General features: G+C 37.9%; 1 protein-coding gene across 3 annotated transcripts in view; it reads right to left on the bottom strand.

The window, feature by feature from the left end:
• LOC146785847 (maltase-glucoamylase-like) overlaps nt 1–20,809 on the bottom strand; it is a 783,978-nt gene that overhangs the window by 564,359 nt on the left and 198,810 nt on the right. For all 3 annotated transcript variants that reach the window (XM_085635202.1, XM_085635203.1, XM_085635205.1), the window contains 3 exons: nt 14,638–14,809; nt 10,853–10,952; nt 5,828–5,940 (listed from right to left, as the gene is read on the bottom strand). In XM_085635202.1, the coding sequence (XP_085491328.1) occupies nt 5,828–5,940; nt 10,853–10,952; nt 14,638–14,809 (385 nt within the window). The remainder of the gene's footprint in view (nt 1–5,827; nt 5,941–10,852; nt 10,953–14,637; nt 14,810–20,809) is intronic.

The following is a 20,809-nucleotide window of genomic DNA, read 5'->3' as shown; positions in this document are numbered from 1 at the left end:
GTTACACTAACTGGAGTAGGTATAGTAAATCGAATACCTCCGAAGTCTAATGTTTCCCCAGTATTATAAATGTCATTAGTGAGGTCATAAATGATGTCATAGAACATGTCATGAAGGATGTCATATGTGAGGTCATAAGCAGTGCATGGCAGGGATCAAGTTATGGTTAGTTTTGCTAACTATAACTCGCGCGACCGCCACTCTATCACAAGGATGATGTCATCAGTGATGTCATGAGTGATGCCACTGACCATGTCATCAGTGATGTAATATGTGATGTCATGAGCAGTGGATTGCGGGCATGCGAGTTATAGTTATCTGAACTAACTATAACGGGGGAATTTCATTGGTTTTTTACGAGGGAAATGTCCAGCTAACTATAACATGTGTGAAACCTATGGTTTTTTAAGTGAATTTGCAAGGTTTTTTAAATGCTAATTCGTAACTATAACGTGTGTGAAACCTATGGTTTTTTCAGTGAATTTGTACGGTTTTTTAAATGCTAAGTTATGTATTAATTAATAATTTTTTTTCAGGTTTTTTTTTTTTTTTTTTTTTTAAATCGCGAGGTGCGCGCACCGTGCGCGCGCTGTGGGCACTCGGTGCGCTACGCGCACCGAGCACCCACGGTTCGCAATTTTTTTTTTTTTTAATTATTTTTTTCTCCCTTGGGGTCCTTCTGTGACCCCCTGACCAAGGCTAGGGGGTCAGCAACTGTCCACTCTGCCCCCTTGTCACGTTCTCCACCTTTTTTTTTCACCCCCTCAGACTGCGAGAGACAAAATGGCAGCCGACACTTCCTGGGAAAATAGCATTTAAATCAATATATACATCTGTAATCGCGCTCCGTGCGCTTACGGTAAGCTTACCGTACGCGTACGGTGCCGTGCGCGAGCTCAATTCTGATTGGTGGTTACATGACTGTAAACATTCGAATCAGTCGAAATCAGAAAGTATCGGCCGCCATTTTCTGTCTCTCGCACTGAAAAACAAAGGTTGATAACATGAAAAGGGGGCAACGAAGAGAGTTGCAGACCCCCTAGCGTTCGTCAGGGGGTTCACGAAGGACCAAAAAGTATGAAAAATGATTGTAATAATTTTTTAAAAAAATCGCGGAGTGCGCGTACGGTAAGCTTACCGTACGCGTACGGTAAAAAAAAACAAAAAAAAAAAAAGAATTAACAATCACATTTAATATATAAATCTAAGGACCCCCAAGGGAGAAAAAAACAATTGATATTTTGTAAAAAATGGCGAGGCGTGCACGGTACGAAATGCGCAACGTGGGCGCTCGGTGCGCGAAGCGCACCGTGCGCGCAAAAATTAAAAATAAATACATAACTTAGCATTTAAAAAACCGTACAAATTCACTGAAAAAACCATAGGTTTCACACACGTTATAGTTAGGAATTAGCATTTAAAAAACCTTGCAAATTCACTTAAAAAACCATAGGTTTCACACAAGTTATAGTTAGCTGTACATTTCACCCGTAAAAAAACCAATGAAATTCCACGTTATAGTTAGATCAGGTAACTATAACTTGCGCGACCGCAATGCACAATGTGTCATTTCAGATGTCATCATTGATGTCATGAGTGATGTCACAGACCATGTCATAAGTGATGTAATATGTGACGTCATCAGCAGTGCATTGCGGGCGCGCGAGTTATAGTTACCTGATCTAACTATAACGTGGAATTTCATTGGTTTTTTACGAGTGAAATGTACAGCTAACTATAACTTGTGTGAAACCTATGGTTTTTTAAGTGAATTTGCAAGGTTTTTTAAATGCTAATTCCTAACTATAACGTGTGTGAAACCTATGGTTTTTTCAGTGAATATATATATATACTTTTTACAATAGTGAATAAAAAATATCTATGCAGAAAAGGGATATATTCATCTCTGCTTTACAGTAGTGCCTTCGATCTTGTAGATCTCAGCATATTGTGGGTGACCCTGATTGAAATGGGTGCACCAAAAGAAATTGTATCACTTCTGTCACAGATGTATGCCTCTTTACCAGCAAGGTTAAGATATTGGTTAGATCGGGAATGTACCTCAAGCTTCAGGGTTAGCAGGGGCATTAGGCAAGACTGCGTCCTTGCCCCTTTTTTATTCTCTTTATACATTAATGTGGTGGACAGCGTGCTACAAGAGGTGGATGCTGACATGCCAAAAATAGGCCCTTGCCCAACGCCTATGCTCTTCTATGCAGATGACGCTGTATTAATTTATAGAACCGATAATGGACTTCAAAAGTTGATTAATACTATACAGCATATATGGAGTAAAAAGATCTAAAGCTCCATCTGTACAAACCCCTTTATGCTGGTCTGTGGAAAGGGAAAAGCAAGGAAAAAGACCCACTTTGCGAGAGACCATAAGCAGAAGAAGTTCCTATCTGGGTGTAGCTTTTTCACTCTCTGATGCCTGGGGTCCCCACATAGGAATAGCTAAGCTTAAACGCATAAAGTCAATCAATGCTTTCTTTAGATTTACCAAACAAATTGGCCACATACCTATATGTGAAATGGCACAACTGTTTAAGAGTAAATGCATTCTAACCGCCACTTATGGGGCAGCACTATGGGGCAAGGCAGAGAATACAGTAGTACAAATTCAGGAAAACACTTTCCTTTGTAAATCTTTGGCTGTCCCCCACTCGGAATCAGCATATGTTACCCACAGAGATATAAATGTATCATATCTGGAAGACACAACTCATCTAAGTGCAATCATTAGCTGGTATCACATATGGAGCAAGACCTGAACAACATTTACAAGAGAATCAAACAAGACTGTCTTTTGCTCGAGCACCATGATAAGATTCCTTGGCTGGTCTTACTGAATAAACTAAACTACTCAAAGAAATAGATGAAATATCTCCCTAAAGAGTCCTGCAAGTATCTTACAGTTCAGCAAGAACGAGCTGAATATGATGCTTATGGGGAAAAAGAGGGGCCAAAATAAAAGAAAGTAAAAAAAACGACTGCATCAAGGTACCTGGCAGGGGCCTAACACCAGGGGCCTCAAGGCTATTTATTTAGGGTAACAGACGTTCAGGAAAGAATTTACCTCCCAAGATTGAGTTAGAGCATCCTAAATCATTCAGTTGCTTTCCCTAGAAAGGAGGCATGTCAAAACATTTACCTACATGCCCATGTGATGAGAAAGCTGCACATTCAGTTACGCATTTTATACGGTTTTGCAGGTTTTATGTCGATATTAGAAAGAATTCCTACATCCCCTCGTCTTAGCTGGGAAATTGTTATTTTACAAGACACCCTAAATTTTGTATAATGTTGTCTGTTGTGCTGTCTTTGCCTAAATTGCACAAGCACTTTCTAGAAGGGAATTACTTAACCACTTAGATGGCATGACCTACGAAAAGATTAACAGGGACAATAGGCTTAGAAAGCGATATCATGCAGAAACGCAATAAATGGCTGATGCATTATCGTGGAATATATATATATACTAGCCCGCACTTCTATGTACTTTCATGGCTAGTCTCTATTACAGGACACTGTGTATGCATCTTTTTGCACATTTTTGTATTTCTGCACATCAATGACTAGCTTGCACATATGTTTTTATCATTAAGAGACAAAAGGTACCCCCTGAAAATGATTGTAAGGTCTGGGAGAAGGGGGAAAAACAACAATATACATAGGAAAACACTCCAACTCGACCTGTGTCTATTTGGCAATGGCTGTTATTAGCTCACTGGGCTACCCTTTGCTGTAGGAATCAATGGATACAACAATATTGCATTTATTGCCATCCTTGTTTATTGTTGTTTTGTTTTTAGAAAAGGGTAAACATATTTTTTTAATATACTTTGTCTTAAAATACATTGCTTTTGTGCTCCTATATGTACAATTCAATTTATATTTAATTCAACATCTTATGATTTCCTCATTTGTACAAACAGTAAAGCATAATTATGCATATCCCCATATAGTGACCAATCTCACTTCACATCACATCACGCCCTTTCATGCTGAACTCACGCGTTCACACATCGCATACATGTCATTCCCAGCTTAGATTGGCATGCAACATAGAGATCATGTGAAGAGCCCTTCAGTAATGTCCATTATTATGCTGCCAGCTGGGAGTCCATTAGGCCAACATACATTTCAGTGGATAAGAGTTTCCTAGATCCACCTTCTTCAGGACCGTTTCAATTCTATATTTTTACAGCGGATGATAATGGGGAATCGTTAGATCAACATGTCTTTGTGCTCACAGGTTAGGGCTGGGGTATAGGTAGTTATACTGATCTGGAAAACCTTTCCAATGGTAAGGATATATTTATGATCCCACTAGTGGTTCTTAGACTGGTTTTAACTTTGGGCTGAAAGAGCCGTCACCAGTATTTTTGATCGTTATAAGATGGACAATACCCGCGATTGGTTCGCTATATCCCACTGTTTGCTGACGGGGCCAGAACTGTATAAGGTTGAAATACCTTGGTACCAGATTCCTGGTATAGGGGCAAATTCTTTCTACTTACTCATTGCCAATTTCTAACTCGCCGTAGTACCGGTTCGCCACCATCCCGCATTCAAACAGACGCTCTAATAAAAGCCATTGATAAATAGATATAGGTCGAGTGGGAGTGTTTTCCTATGTATACTATGTACATAACGTTTTTATCTACTGTACTTTTATATTAATAATATATGTTTTCATCTTGTAGGTTGTATGCTCTTTTATGGATCGAAAAAATCAGAATAAAGAATTATTTTATTTGATATTTTGTTTTGTTTTTCACTAATATTACAGTCCATATTATTTTTTCTGATATTTTTATAAGTACAGGAACTTGGTATAATAGTAAACAATATTTTTGACACAGTATGTTTGTCAGCTATATTTCTTACCAACATACTGTGTCATTTATTAAGTGAAGATCCTGCAACCCTGTGGATGAACTAAATTATGTAGTTCTTATTAAAGTAAGAGTGGCAATCAACTATTGACAGCCTTTTTTTCTGATATTAAATTGGGAGAATGGCACTAATTTAAATATATTCTTCCATTATTTCTTTATTTAATTTTCAAAAATACATGATACTTTTAAAGTTACTGTCTTTATTAAACCAGAAAGAGGACAGCATAATTTTGAGAATACATTTAAAGTATACCTCTGGATCAATGGAATTTACTCCTCAGGAATTTAAAACATTGGCCATTAATATTGCTGGCTTCTGTGTACTTTGTATCAGAAACCTCTTCGCATCTCTCAAAATGTAAAAAGAAAGTAAATTATTCGCAAGTCATATTGAATGTATTAAATGCTGCAAATTATCCTGTACTTCAATCAATGGTTCAGAAGTTTCAGTATGTTCCTGCTTCATTATGCCCTCAAAAGGTGCCCATTTATTTAAACCAGCTTTTACAATTTTCTTTGATGCACATAGATGGGCTGCTACCATATGCTCCAGTATTCTAATCAGTTGGAAGGCTATTGGAGATTACATTTCATGTTTCTGTCATAGATAATTAATTTAGAATCATTCCTCAAAATTGGACTATTAGGCTTGGAACAGTAGGTTCTTTTCGCTAGACCAAAAATGTTGCTTCTTATCCCTACCTTCTTAATTTTCTTAATCACCTCAGAGTGTACCATGGCATTTGAAGCACACATTTGAAGTACAGGATAATATATCCACCCACAATTGCAACTCTGTACATAGATACTATTTTGGATCCATGCAAGGAATATGAACAAACTAAATGTGCAATCGATTTATACATTTATAACTTTTCACATTTGAACTTAAAAAAACAACATTTTCTGTTATTTGAATTTACCTCTAAGTACTCTCTCACTACTTCCTCTGGTGTATTTCCTAACATGATGTAGAAATCCAGGATGCCCCCAATGGTTTTGTAAGTTACAGCAGGTGCTGGTTGGAGGGTAACATCTGCAAAGAAACACAACCAGTTGGTTCGCAAATGCATTTTCAGGCATGATTTACAACTACAGATTGGATGCATAATCTTTATGAACCACTCTTGTAGATGCTTATGTTTTTAATTGTATCCTAATGCGTATTCAAATACATAATCACAAGTTCACACACCAATCAAATAATCTAGGATGTGTGTAGAAATTACTGGTATGTATGGAAAACGTATTCTTAATCGGAAAAAGAGCACATACATGAAATGAATGTGACATCCGTGACCATTGTAATTATACACATATTCATTAATACAAAATGAGTAATGTTAAAACCTGTGTATGACCCTGAGTAGAGTCACAAGAAAAACAAGTGCCATAGTATTTGGACATGGAATGCAGCTGTAAATTGAATTCAAAGAAACTAGTAGTTCATAAATGTTTGGTAATGTACATTCTACTTTTAGATATAACTGTTGGAAAATGATTTATTAGTGCTCAACACATCCAAAAACCAAAAGGTGCACGCCAAAAAGTTAGTTATGCATGGGCAATGGGTTTGTCAGGAAGAAAGAGCAAAACACAGTACATGTAGAATTCTGTAACCCTCTGCAGGTGAATAAAACATGTGAAAGAATAGGCCTAAAACAGCTTTACTTGGGATTATCATTATTTTCTTTATGTATCTTCAACAATCCGTAAGACGTGTGTGTGGTAATGACATGCACACACCAAACTCTCTGAATTCATAGTAGTTGTAATTTTGGGCTGAATGAGGTAGCTTCAATTTAAAACAAAGAAGGACTGGATTTGCAAATAATTTCCATCCTGATGTTTGGCATAAACATAAAACACATTGTAATTCATGAATGTGCCGATAAAGCATAATTGTCAATTTTGCTTCTATACATTACCTGAAAACATCACTTATACCTGCATAACATATGGAACTGTACAATTAGAAGTAAAAAATGTGGTGGGAGTTACAGGATGGACTCACTAATTAGTGGGGAAATGATAGGGGCTTTGGCAATGATGTGCTATGCAAAGAGTTTGTATGCCCCCAAAATTAGTGGCCTTATAATTAATTTCCCAAATTATTCTACCGCATTTTCATCAAATAATGGAATGCTCACTTCACTCCTAAATGTTCCTTACTGATGTGAGTAAAAGTGGGGCAAAGTCCAAAAATCAAATCAAAAGTGGGAGAACGAAGGCTCAATGCTTTTTGTTAGGAGTAGAAAATACATGGAGAAATAAACATCTGTGAACGTTAGTGTGCTGTGCATCTAATGCAGAAATAGTGTATGAGTGCTGTTATACAATTACTCATCAATCAAATTTCACTGTGTACCTTAACTATTGTGTTAGATATACATGGATTGTTGGTGTGCACACAGAGGGGCATATTTACAAGAAAGTGGCGAAACGTGTTAAGAAGGCTATTTACTAGAATATGATGCAGCCCTGAGTTTCCCCCTGCACTGGTGCTTAATTAAGCTGCCTAGCGCCAAATCAGGCACCTTTGCACCATGGTGCAAGGCTGCCTATGTTGAGGGGAAGATTGTGTATGAGCAGGAAGGTCTCCCTTCATGCACATAAGCAATCTTTAAATGCCGTTTTGTAACTTCTGTGTATGCTGCTTATTGCAGCACACATAGAAGTTGCAAAACCATTTTTTTTAAATGATGGTTCATATGCAGGAAGGGGGACCTTCCTGCACATAAACAATCATTGTCATTTTGCTGTTTCTATGTGTGCGGCCCAAGCCAGCACTAATGGAAACAGCATAAAAAAAAACCATTTCTCCTCGTTTTGCCTGTTTAAGATCAGGTTTTCCCTGGTCTTAATTTTGGAGCTGCCTCCTATTTACGCTGCTCCTGTAAATAGGGGGGCAATGTCAAAACCAAGTGTAGCATGAAAGGGGGCCTTATTGTCAAGGCAGTGTTGAGCCACGTTAAGTGGCTTTTTTTCCCCTTTTTTTTTTGTTTGTCCTCATTCTGCCGAATTACTTGATGGCTATACTCCTCCCCTTTTCCGGTAAACCAAACCAGGTTAGAGTCATTCCACTCAAGAGAGAAAAGCCGTTTCCATTTCCACCCTTCCCTGGAGTGCCCATAACATGGAGGTAAAGAAGGACCAACAGCTCAACATTGGCTCAATCATTGGACCCCAAGTTTTTTGGATCCAGTCCACCAGCTTAACCCATATTTTCTCTCTACTACTGGGATCACACAATAGGTCCTGTTTGCTTATATATATATATATAACACTTTTTTTGCATTGCAGGAAGTGAGGTGGAACTTTCATCTTCCATGATTTACAAATCTCCCGTCTTCCTAAGAGAGTTAGATAAAAAATAAATCTAGCGTCTAATCTACTAATGTTAATAGTGTTGTCTTCCCAAATTCCCAAAAACATCAGGACGGGACTGACCCTCACAGTAATACCTGTGCCTTCAGTTAAAAATTGACACACCTCAGACCAAAACTTCTCAATTTCTGGGCATGTTAAAAACATATGTTAAGTGGCTTAATGCTGCCCTGTAATAAGTCAAAGCTCCTATCACCAGCACGTCACTGAAAGTGACTTTGTGGTGGCAATAGGGGCTTGTAAATATGCCCCAGATATACGTAAGTATATGACTTATGTCGACTACATGAAATTGTGTAGTGTATGTAGCTTTCAAGCTATCATTATCATTGGTAATAGATTTGGTGACAATGGCAAAACGTAGGAAGAATCAAGGCGGCAATTTTACATGAATGTATGTGTGGATATGCTGAAGCAATTAAATTATGTTTAAAGGAAATAGAGAAGGATTTTTCAATCATTTTCTTGATAAATATCAAGCATTAGCTCTTAATTTTTCGCCATTCAAGTTTTCGTTCTCACTATATAAATGTGCACCACTGCTGAAAATGTATTTACTGACCATCCAGTGTGGAAACACATTTTTCACTGCCTAACTGATGTGCTTTTTTCAATCTTCAATCTTTCAGTATTTTCAGTCTTCATTATTCTTCAGGATTCAGAAATGTTTTCATTTTCTGTACATAAATGTTGGAATATGCAAACATTGTTGAAAAATTGCACTGCTGCAGTTAACTGGTTCTGTAAGCTTGCTTAGTCTCTAGTCAATTCTATTGCTAAATACAGAGTAACCATTTGGGAGAAAAAAACTTGAGACTACCACTTTTCATTGTTGTTTTGTATAGGTCTTTACTAAGATCACCATGTCTGAGGTGGTGCATTTATGAGTGAGGGCATTATAAATACTATGAACATGATCCCTGTATGGATTGTCTAGAAGAGTATGTTTGGATTTAGAAAGTTATGACAAGATAAAGCAGGTTACTACTCATATTACAAGGATGTGCCCCTATAAGGCTAAGAACGTGTATCTTCTTCTTGTCTATTCACGCTTTGCATTATGACACTTCAGAGGAATATGGAAGTTAAATATGGTTAAATGTAGAGCCTGATTAGCCGCACACACTGTCACAAAATACTAGGTGACAAATGCAAATAGTAGGTGCTAATAGGTTGGTTGCATAATGTTTAGTTTACATTTTCTGAAAGTTTTGTTTATGAGTCCACTCCCCAAATCTTGACAAAGTGGAAGCAGCCCAAGGGGAACTGCTTCTATTTTGAGATTACATCCCCAACACAACTCAGGAGTTGGTAATTTTCCAATGTTCGGAGACTGGATTACAGTTGCAAAACATTGATACATCACCTATTGATTATCAACAGGAGTGGGTGAAACTAACGGAGTTTCACTTTGAAATATTCTGCTGAGTTGCATGAAAACTCTGTGAGACTCCACAGAATCGGCAAACCATGCTGTGTTTTTGCAACAGGAGTTTGTTCTATGCTGCAAAATTATTGCAAACAGTGCCATGTGGTGCGCCAGAGGGCGCTGCTTCTTTGCTGTTGCTTGAGTAGATTTTCTACTAGAGCAGGGACTTTCTTACAATGAATGGTCACAACAGCCCACGATTACCCACGTTGAGAAAATCTCACCCACTGCTATTTCAGCGCCCAAAAATCATGCTAGAGGATGCCAATTCTCTCTTATGTTCGCCAACTTAACATTAGCGAGTAGTGCGTGAGAAAAAACTCCCCCATGCATTTTTCCAGAACTCTGCATTACAACAAGCTTAATGCGGAGTGGGCAAAACTCCATGAACTCCACCAGCGGAGCGGAATTTATCACCTACCCCTATTTTTCAACCCATTGTAGGAGTCAGTAAATATTGACAGGTTCCTAAAATGGAACCAGTACATAGAAATAAACTATTTTGCTGCCACAAACACACCTATTTTGCAAATCGTTATGGTTTCCATACCAAATTACGTTTGTACATCAGTTCCTTAGTCATTTCAAATGACAGGTGACAGAGTGCTACCACTTGTTCAGGCCACCAGGGTCACAAATGTCTAGCGTGAATGGATGAATATACTTTCAAAATGAGAAATGCATGGATTACTTTCAATGCAGGCATACAATTTTGCACCACTGAGAAAGTGCTGGTCTGCAGAAGGAAATATGCTTGGTTGCAGTATACTGTTATATTGCTCCTAAAAGATTGAAAAAAGCAAGATATATGAGCCAATATAGTGTAGAAAAAATAAATGAATGAACAGTGGCTAAACTACAAGAAAGCCCAATTTAAGTGTGGAATGAATGATGATGAAATCGTAAAAGTCTCACATGACTGGAATCATTTGGGGCACAATCTTGAAAATGAGAAGAAAATTGCTATGCTTGCAAGTAGCTACACCACACTTTCCATGAATATCTTGTTTTTTTGTTGTTGAAATTGTTGAAAACAGAATTGTGTAGTTTCAAAGTAATTGGTTGTCAGAGATGTAGTTATTACAAAGAATGACAATGTAGATCAACCTTAGCAATAAAAAGTAATTCTTACCCATGGCATTACTATTCATTAGGAAAACCCCAAATGCAAGTCCGTTCTTATCTTCTAGGCACATGAAGAATGTCTGAGCACCATACAGGTTATTTCCATCCTGCAAATGCAGAGGCTCGTTAATGCATATTAATATTTACAGTCAGTCATTTTGTGAAATGCACTGACAGACATTCAAAAGCAATCAATGACATATATGTGAATGCAAAGAAAATATTATGAGATTATCAAAGTCACACTCTTGAAGTGCAGTGATTTTGTTTTACACAGTACCACACAAAACTAGGAGGCTGAATAGGTGCATTATTTCCTCTTGAAAGAAGAACATTTCTGCATGTGTAAATTTACGTAAAAACATATTTTTCAAAATGTGATTTTTTTATCCTTAAAAATACTATCACTTTGCATATTTTTATATATTTAACAGGTTTCCTGATTGTAATTGTGCAAATAGTATTAGAGTGCTTTGTACAGATAGCACTTTGGTTTACGCAAATGTAGCAGTACTGATCGTCAGATTGCACAGGACAAAGTTCCACTCTTTTTTAACTTTTGTGCCAACCCCTAGAGTTTCCACTGATCCCAGAACTCAATCCTAAATAATATTTTTGCCAAAATAGAAGGGCAAAAATGTAATAAGGACTTCATCAGGGCAATTGTCAAAGGTTTCTTTTCCCCATGACCATTGTTTAAATTCCGGTCACTTTGATTAATTGATCTCACATCTTGCTTGACGTACCGCGAGTTCTCGTAATGACATCCAATAGCTAATTTCCCTATAAGGGATGAAACGTGTTGGCTGGGTCTGCCAAAGTAAAGTGATGTTTTGGATTGAATAAAAGATCTTAAGATAAAATACGATGCTTGATGCTTTAATAAGAGTCTGGTAATACACGAGTGGAAAAAGAGTGATTAGAAATAAGAATAAGATTACACTGTTGCTCTCCTATTTTGGAAAAAACACTTTTGCACAGATAGCCCATAAACAGTTGGACTAATAAAACGGTACAAAGAGTAAAGAGAAAACATTATGATTATAAGGTTTACAACATTATCTGGGTGTGGATAAAAAATATATTTTCTTTACGTTAGGGGTAAGATAGGAATCTATGGGACCTATCTAGACTACGGCAGATGTGCTATTCTGTCACAAACATGATGAATAGTCCGTCTACCATATAACAAGAGCTTAGAATATAATGCACATGTAAAAAGGAGAACAGGATATCGGTCATATTTGTGACAGAGTAACCCATCTGTAAGACTCTGAATCAGGTCCAATGTTGGGAAGGCAGATTGTTGCAATAATTTAATGCAGAGCCTGTAAATATTGATTTGGTGAGTGGTTGGCCTTTACTATTACTCTTTTCATTCTTAATACTAAACCCAGCGTGACTACCAGAGATTGTAATGTTATAGGACACATACATTGGTTTTTTTTTTGGTTTTAACTGGGTGAGCATTGTCTGTGATGAATTTTTAAATGTGAATCTTATTTCAAACTTTTTCTAATATAAGCCATTCAACATCCAGAAGATGTAATTAGATTTTCTCTTAGATGAGAGGATTCTGGCTGCGGGATGAAATAAAGCTTTTTGTGGGCAAAGGGTGGAATTAGGAACATATGTTGATCTGAACTTGCAAAAACCTTAGCAGCAAAAAATTACTGTTTGGGCTGCTTTTTGTCATGGGCATAGAATAATAAGTATTGATTGTGTGTGAATAAATAAAGGTAAAAGTTGGCAATTTGGACCAATAGTTTGATGAGTGGGAATAAGAAGTGAAGCAAGAGTATTGTTGATGGATGACATTTTCTTGTATTTTGTGTGTTTTTGACATACTTGTGAATAGGTCTCAAGCCTCGAAGAGGGTCTCAATGATTTGATGTGTAAGATAATCAGTTTGGGGGTAATATTTAGCCTTGGGGAACACCACTAGGCATTGGTCACTTGTTGATGATGTATTTAACATTCTTCACTAGTTGAGATTGATTCGAATTGAAAGAAGAGAACCCTATCAGACTTGCAGAGGATGTGCTTAACAATCTTCACTAGTTGATATTGGTTGGAACTGAAAGAAAATAACCCTATCAGGACTTGCAGAAAATAACATTTTGTGTTGCAAGCATGTGAACAACAGTAAACATTGTCAGTTCAAAAGCTGCTAATGGATCATAAATGCTGAGTAGACAGGATTCCCCTCTCATCTAGAATGTAGTGCATGTCAAAGTATTTTTAGAATACAGTCTGTGCTAGTGCATGAGCTAAATAAAGATTAGTTTACTGCAAGGGGGTGTTCATCACGTATATGATCAATAGACTGATTACTCATAATGCACTGCCTAAGTGGACATCTTCTAACATGCAAAAGCTAAAATAAGGCTTGAACAGAAGCTGATTATCTCTCCTTCGTCCCCCTTTTATGCTAAAGTTTCCATCTTGTTGTATGATACCAGACAAATAATGTATCAAGCATTTGATGAGAAGTTCTAATTGTCTGAATATTGAATTCTTCTTCTCCTAAGTGCCTGAAACTTTATGAACAAGCATGACCTTGCTTTCCCAGCTACTGTTCACCAGTTTTCAGTTCTAACTTGCCATGTCCTTGCTCCAACACTTTTCTCCTCTTTGCCTTCTTCCTAAACCATCCTCCAGTTTCCCATCTTCTCCTGACACTTATAAACAGCCGTAGAAAAGATACTGGATCTAAGTTATAACAGTTCAAAGCAATCCAGTCAGTGAACTATAGAACCCTTTCTTATACACTCTGTCTTGTGCAACGTCTCCTCAAGAGACAGGTATGAAACCTCTGTAGAACCCTGCAGACTGAATCCTCTCGAACCCTCCTAAAAGTGATACTTTTAATTAAAGCATTAATTCTCAAATACACATAATAGCCATGAAATAGTTTGGTGGTACCCATTGTCTCAGACATCATAAATCAAATCCTACAAAAGAGAATACAAACATGGCAAATTGCTAGCAATCCTGATAACCATGCTCCCTTTCACAAACAACCTCCTTTTGACCCTCATCTGCCTCAAGTAGAGAATTCTGGATTATGCTTAGCACAATGTTGATTTTTTTCCTCCACAATGATGTCACAGAATGATGCTTCCCGTCCAGTACTTGCAAGATATATTCCCTTTAAATACTATAACATCTGTCTGGCCTTGAAGGCAAAATTGCAGGAGGGTCAGCAATCTACACTGAGTCACTCAAGTATCTTGATTACTATCTATTAGTGATTACACTCAACTCCACTTTAACCTCACAACTTATCAAATCTGATGAATGGTAAGGAAATACCTCTGAGAATAAAAAACTGAACCCCTGTAGACTGGCTGGATCATTTCCTATATATAAGCTACACCTTTCACTATATAAAGTTGAATAATGATCGGACTCCTTGCATGAATTTACAGATATTCCGAATTTCAAGTGGTTTCCTATTTAAAAGAAGAAATGTTGTTGCAATTTTATGTTGAATACTTGCTTGGGGTATGACTTCCATTCAGAACATAATCCTACTTTCTAAGTAAATATACTCATGCCAACCTTCGCCTTGTAGGTGTATTTGTATGCAGAATTTGTGATTTTGAATTGTAGAAACAAATAACTGTTGCTAAGATTCAAAACTATAAGATATTTATTATTGTCCTAGTTGTAAAAGGTTTTTGATATAATGGACAGTTAAAATGAACTTTAATAAACACATATATAAGATGTATAAGATATGAATGAATATATTGCTTTATAACTGTGCCTGAATTCCCTCACACGTACCCCATTGGGAAACCAATCCCGTGTAAAGATTGACCATGTCTTCCAATTTAGATCATGAAGATATTTCTTATGCACGTGCTCTCCTAGGCCATAGATATAGTTACTGGGGAGCTTGGTTGAGAGTTGCAAATACTGATTTGCATACTGCAGCGGACCAATTGAAGTGTCAAACCTAAATAAATGAGAAAAACAAAGCATGTTAGTTCAAATTAAAGGGAATATTTATCCTGAACATGGTGATGTCTTATTCCCCCTCTCATAGTTGGAGTGGGTACCAAGGGACAGAGCTTTGCACAAGGTAATAATGAATGTTTTGAACCTTTATTGCATCTAATACAACACCCCTGACAATTTTTCTTAGACGAGCCACTACTTCTAGTTTGTTTTGCATTATTATCATGTAAATTGAGAATGCAGCATGAACACAAACCATTTGCACATTTGGGTATGTACAAGATACAACTGGTTTACCACCTTTGAATAAATTATTAGGACAAGTTGGAAAAACTGTCACAACACTGATCATCTTTGCTATGTTTGTTTTGCAGGAAAGGATTTTTAGACTTCACTCATTATTTAATGTGAAATATTTATTGATGTCAATTCACCGAAATGCCATGTGTTGCTTTAAATTCTCTGCCATTACTGCTCAGAAGTGACCAGTTCTTTTACCCCCTAGGAGCTAAATGGCAGGCTCCTCTTTGTTGCACGGGTTCAAGGGAAAGTACAAGGGGGATACTACAAAAAAAAACAAGTCTTAGGAGCCTTTATAATTCTCCCTTCCCATCACTCCCTTCATGATGCTGACAAAAAGTGTAGTAAGGGTTATCTTCAGGATTTTGGGGGTCCTGGGCAAGAAATATTTTTTGGGCCATTGTTTGAACCAAATTTGAATTCCCTTACCCATTTTTTGCTAATTCGAGGCCCATGTTGCTTAACAATATTGAATTATAAGTTAAAGATTAAGATACAAAAGTGTAGTGAGCTCAAGAGAAAGTTCACTTTCCCAAGGACCCCTTGGAAGGTGGGGGCCTTGGGCAATTGCCTACTTTGCCCATGTTTTAAAATGTCTCTGAAAGGACTGTGCCAGTGGTGCCAAGTGTGGGTCCTTAGTAGCAACTGCTTCAACTGGCTACCTAAAATTATCATCTGTGACCATGCCCATTTTTTTAATTTCATTTGGTCCGCATTTCATTGTAACCTAAATAATTGTTTTGACTTACTTTAAATACCATAGCAAAACACTTCTTTACAGGAGGCCACTTTGGATTCAAGGCAAAGGAGCAACATGGAACGCTGCCAAAACTAGAAAAGCTTATACTTACAGTAATGTCTAACTACTGGGCACTATAATATTTGCTTATGTTTAATTGCTATTCTGAAATTCTAACACAGGTTATTACAATAGCTTGATATTTATATGTGACTGCTGCTACAGTTCTTTTATTTCATAATGCATTAAATAACTGATGTCATATTTCACCAACTACATTTGACCTCTTTTATTCACCTTAGGGCAATTAATAGCACTCACAGCTGAGCAGGTATATGGGCTATCCAATGAATGATGTGTAAGTAGGGTTAGAATGCCAAATAAAGATTAAACTGAGGAATATTTGGAGTGCCTATTGTTCCAAACGTAGACTTGCTTAAAAACATCAGTTTTTGCTCTCTACACTATAGGGCCCTTTTACCTCACAAAGCTATCTTGCCATTAGTTTACCTGTTTATTGCTCAAAGAAACCGTTAGTGAATTTTGGGAGACGTTTTGAAATCTTTGTATTAAAACTGCACACAATTAGAGGATTTACTATTCCCAAGATACCATCATTTTTTATTTATTTTTTTCTTTGAAAACTTGAGCCAAAATGAAAATGCATTATGATTATTCAATGGTCAATCACATTTGTACATACATCCATGTACGATGACAATAACACTTAATTAATTCACCTTGGGACCAATTTGCAAATATCCTGGCTGTAAAGTCTGAAATGTACAGTAATTGACTTACTCATGACATTTGTGTGTATTTTTACTTTTATGGAATTCAGAATGATTTTCCAGAAGTACTTTGGGAACTTGTGACTATAAGAAGTTGGGATATTAGTAGAAGGGGGAAGCTGGAAGCCCTACTCAGGCAAAAACTACAATCCTTCTCAGGGTAAATCACAAAAGTCACTAAATTAACCTGTTTATAACACTGTGGTAGCTTGCAACTAAAACAGTCATGCTTAACTTAGGACAATGTGTAAACTATTTATTCAAACAGTACTAAAGTAAAAACACAACACAAGAAAAATCTCAAGTCAATTTAGCTAAAATAAGGTACATTTTAATTAATAAAATGACACCAAAACAAATTAAATCCAATCATTTTAACTGGATTTATTAATGTTTTTGTGAAAAATAGCACTGTAAAGATCACAGCGCAAACTGCAGGGATCTGCTCGCATGAGAATCGGTCACAGTCAAACATTAAAGCGGACGGCGAAGGAGCATGGGTCATACACAAGGGGTGGATTGGGCCTGGTCTTGGCTCACCTTCAGATTTGGAAAAGTTCTTTAAGATCATTACGAGAAGAGTGTTATGTGGGGTAAAGTAACAGGCTGTGTCTGAGGAGGAGCCATTCTTGTCGGAGAAACACTGGACAAGGTTGCAGTGGAGGCATCTTCTTCGAACTTAGCTGATTTTCAGAGGTTAAAATCCCCTAGCGGAACTAGGCTGCAGACTGCAGTTGAAGAGGGCTACATGAGGCAGGATGCCAGCTGAATGGCATATGGTGCTGCAGAAAAGTACGTAGGAGAAGGTGCGGCAGAGTCGATCCCACCGGCGATGCACCTTTGTTGGATCAGCTTGCAGGTAACTCCCGGTCTCCGGTCAGTACTCAGAGCAGTTTATGGTGAAAAAGTTTTTAAGTCTCATGTTCTTCTCACGTTTTTCGTTAAGTACCACCAATACCACTACCAAGGCTCCAAATACCTGGAAGGCACCATTTGGGAGTTAGGACTCACTCTAGCAGTGGCCCCTAGCAGGGTTCAAGGCTTCAGGAGCTTGTTATGTTCATATAGCCCACACAGGAGGTTAGCCAAGTAGACCTTTGATTTACTCTTGTGGTGCTGGGTTCAAGGAGCAGGTCCAGTCTTACTTCCTCAGGGCAGCATGCAGCCCATCCAGCAGCAGTGCAGCCCTTTCAGAAGCAGTGCAGCCCTTTCAGCAGCAGTGCAGCCCTTCCAGCAGCAGGGTAGTCCTTCTTGTAGCAGGGCATCTATGTAGTCCTTTTTCTGGGTCTTCCACTGGTTAAGAAGTGATCTGAACAGTTGTTTAGAGGGTCCACTATTTATATCTGGTACCAGCCTTTTTATATGTGAGGACATGCTGTCCTACCCCTTCCCTTGGTTTTGGAAAGTTATTTGTGTGAGGACATGCTGTCCTACCCCTTCACTTGGTTTTGGAAAGTTATTTCCTTCCCCTGTCATGGCTCCAAACTCTCTATAGTGAAAAAGGCTGGTGTCAGGTTCCTTTGAGTGTGCTAGAGGACAGCCCTTTTCAAGTGTAAGTGTGGCAGGGGACAGCTCGCCTCCAGCCATCCTGGCAGAATGGCCCATCCTGTCCACACCTATCCTCTTGTGTGTCACTGTCTGAGAGGAATGTACAAAGCCCAACAGCAGAGCCATTTACAGTTAGGTGGCCCAGGACACTGGACGAAGAAACAAATGTTTAAGACAAAACAAATGCTACTTTCATAAAGCAGCATTTTCAGAATTGTGACTTGAAATCCGACTTTGAAGAGGATTCTAAATTACAATGTATTTGAATTTAAACAGTATATATCTGCTCCCAAACTGGGTACACGTAGTACAATATGCTAGGGACGTAAAAGTACATTAAATGTGCCAATCAATTTAGCACTGGTTTACAGTGGTAAAGTGCACAGAGTGCTAAAGCCAACAGAAACAGATTCAGCACAGTGGAAAAGGTGAAGGCAAAAGGTTTGGGGGTGACCCTGCCGAGGGGTCCAGGTTCAACAATGACTGTTGCAGATTAACAGGAGAATTCATATAAAAATCTTTGCACACAGGAAAATGTAGGAAATGTGCATTAAACATGTAGAAGTGTAATGCCAGAATGTACTTGAACTATTTTACTTTTTTTTCTCAGAACCTATTTTACCACCTCTAGAAACCGATTTCCCTACACTGCCACTGATTTTGGGGGTGTACAATTCCTTGTCCCAGGGCAAACACGGTCTTTCTCTTTCCCTAAACTGGAATAAATATGTGATATTTTCAGTGTAGGAAACTGCCATCCTGATGGAATAATTCTTGTGAATAAATCCATTTAAGAAGATGGAAGCCAACATTTTCACAACTGGATACTTAAATGCTATATTTGCTTCTAAATTAGCCTTAGATTTGCTAATTGTTTAATCAAATGTCCTAACAAGACTTCTATGAGGGATTCTACCAAGACTCTTTAATGCCTGCTACCAGCTCAGTGTGCCTAAGGATGGAGAATACAACAATAATTATTTAAACCACACATGCCTAGACCGGTGAATAAGTCACTGAAGGCTATGTCCATTAATGATCAAACACACACAGGACTCTGTATTAACTTTCACTTCTTTCAGCACATTGTTTGTGCGGACCATTTGCCTTCATCCCTTCTGGTCCTGATCATGCTACACTTGAGTTTGATGTCCTGAAGACAAACCACCCCGATGAGTTAAGGAAGCAAGTTTAAAATGGGTTGAAACTTCGATAACATTAATAATATGTGCTCTGCAACCACTCTGAACACGTCTAATAAAATATATGACTAAAACTATTGGCACATCCCCAACAAAGCAACTACTACAGACACTATGTATGCTTTATCTAAGAGTTTGTTTTGATTTTGTTGAATGTATGTGTCTTCAAATTGTTCGCAGTTCACTTATATGCTACTAAACTAGGCAGCCATGCTGTAACAAGTTTAATATTGTAAACCGTGTGTATACTTTTCATATGATTTTCAATATACAAAGTTAATATTGAGTCCTGTGTGTGTTTGATCATTTATGGATATAGACTTCAGTGACTGATTCACCGGTTTAGGCATTTGTGGATTAAAGAAATTATTATTTTCTTCTCCCACAGGACCAGCTATAGATATATAACATTGTTCACCCAGGCCCTGAGGGACACGTGGTTACCCTTTTTTTTAAATATATTAGAGATGGAGAATTGGAAACATTGTCTAACAGTCCACATTTTTTAACCTTAAGAAAACTGGTTTAAGCTCTGTGCTATAGAATGCTCCAAAAAATCATGTCCTAATTTGGGATACTTCTGTGAAGAACTGTCCATACTTCCTTTTGTTCATTAACAACTCCTAAAACGAATTCTGAGCAACTCTGACTCATGAGCTAACAGGGCTCCGAATACAAGATGGAGGGTCTCAGGTTCAAAGCCTCACTTTGATTCCAAACCCCGTCATTCCGAAACGCCCAGAGTTTGCTTTTAAAAGAGGGCTTTTCTTTATTTATAATTCTTTCTGAATCACAAATAGGAGGAGTGTGAAAGGTTTGTCTCCCTCCTAACGTCTAGTTTGTGAAGGACTGTATCTATATCCGCCAACCATTGATGAATTAGTGTCCCAAAGTTGGGGTGGTAACTAACACACATAGGGGAGAAAACCTATTATGAATCATGTTTTCATCCTCGTAAGGAGAATGCAGGCATACAGAAGACAACTGCCTGCACTCCCCTGAAGTTTTACAAAACAGAGGGTTTTTTTCAAAGCAGCACTGGTTCCTTTATTCCTTTAGGGAGCATGGGTTTTCCATTTAGAATACAATCACAGGATTGGTCGTCTGGTGTCCCATGTGGAACATTATCCCTGCGATTGTAGCCAATCACAGGGAATCACAAATTATAACCTGCCTAAAAAATAATAATTAGCAAGGTAATTCTGTGACATCCTGTGAACTGACCTATTAATAGACTGGGCATCAAAAATAAGGTGATGGATGGAATGATTGAATTCATCTCAGCCACTGACAATTGTTTGAGCCACATTCCAATCCCCACCCACCATGCTACCTCAGTAGGAACCCATTCATATGCAAATCAGTGTTGTCCCTGCTCCAATGGAACAGTATAGCCCACACTGCCAGGCCAGGTCCTT

The sequence above is a fragment of the Triturus cristatus genome, chromosome 11, assembly GCF_964204655.1.
Source record: "Triturus cristatus chromosome 11, aTriCri1.1, whole genome shotgun sequence".
NCBI lineage: Eukaryota > Metazoa > Chordata > Amphibia > Caudata > Salamandridae > Triturus > Triturus cristatus.
This window is presented reverse-complemented; position numbering and strand designations above follow the sequence as displayed.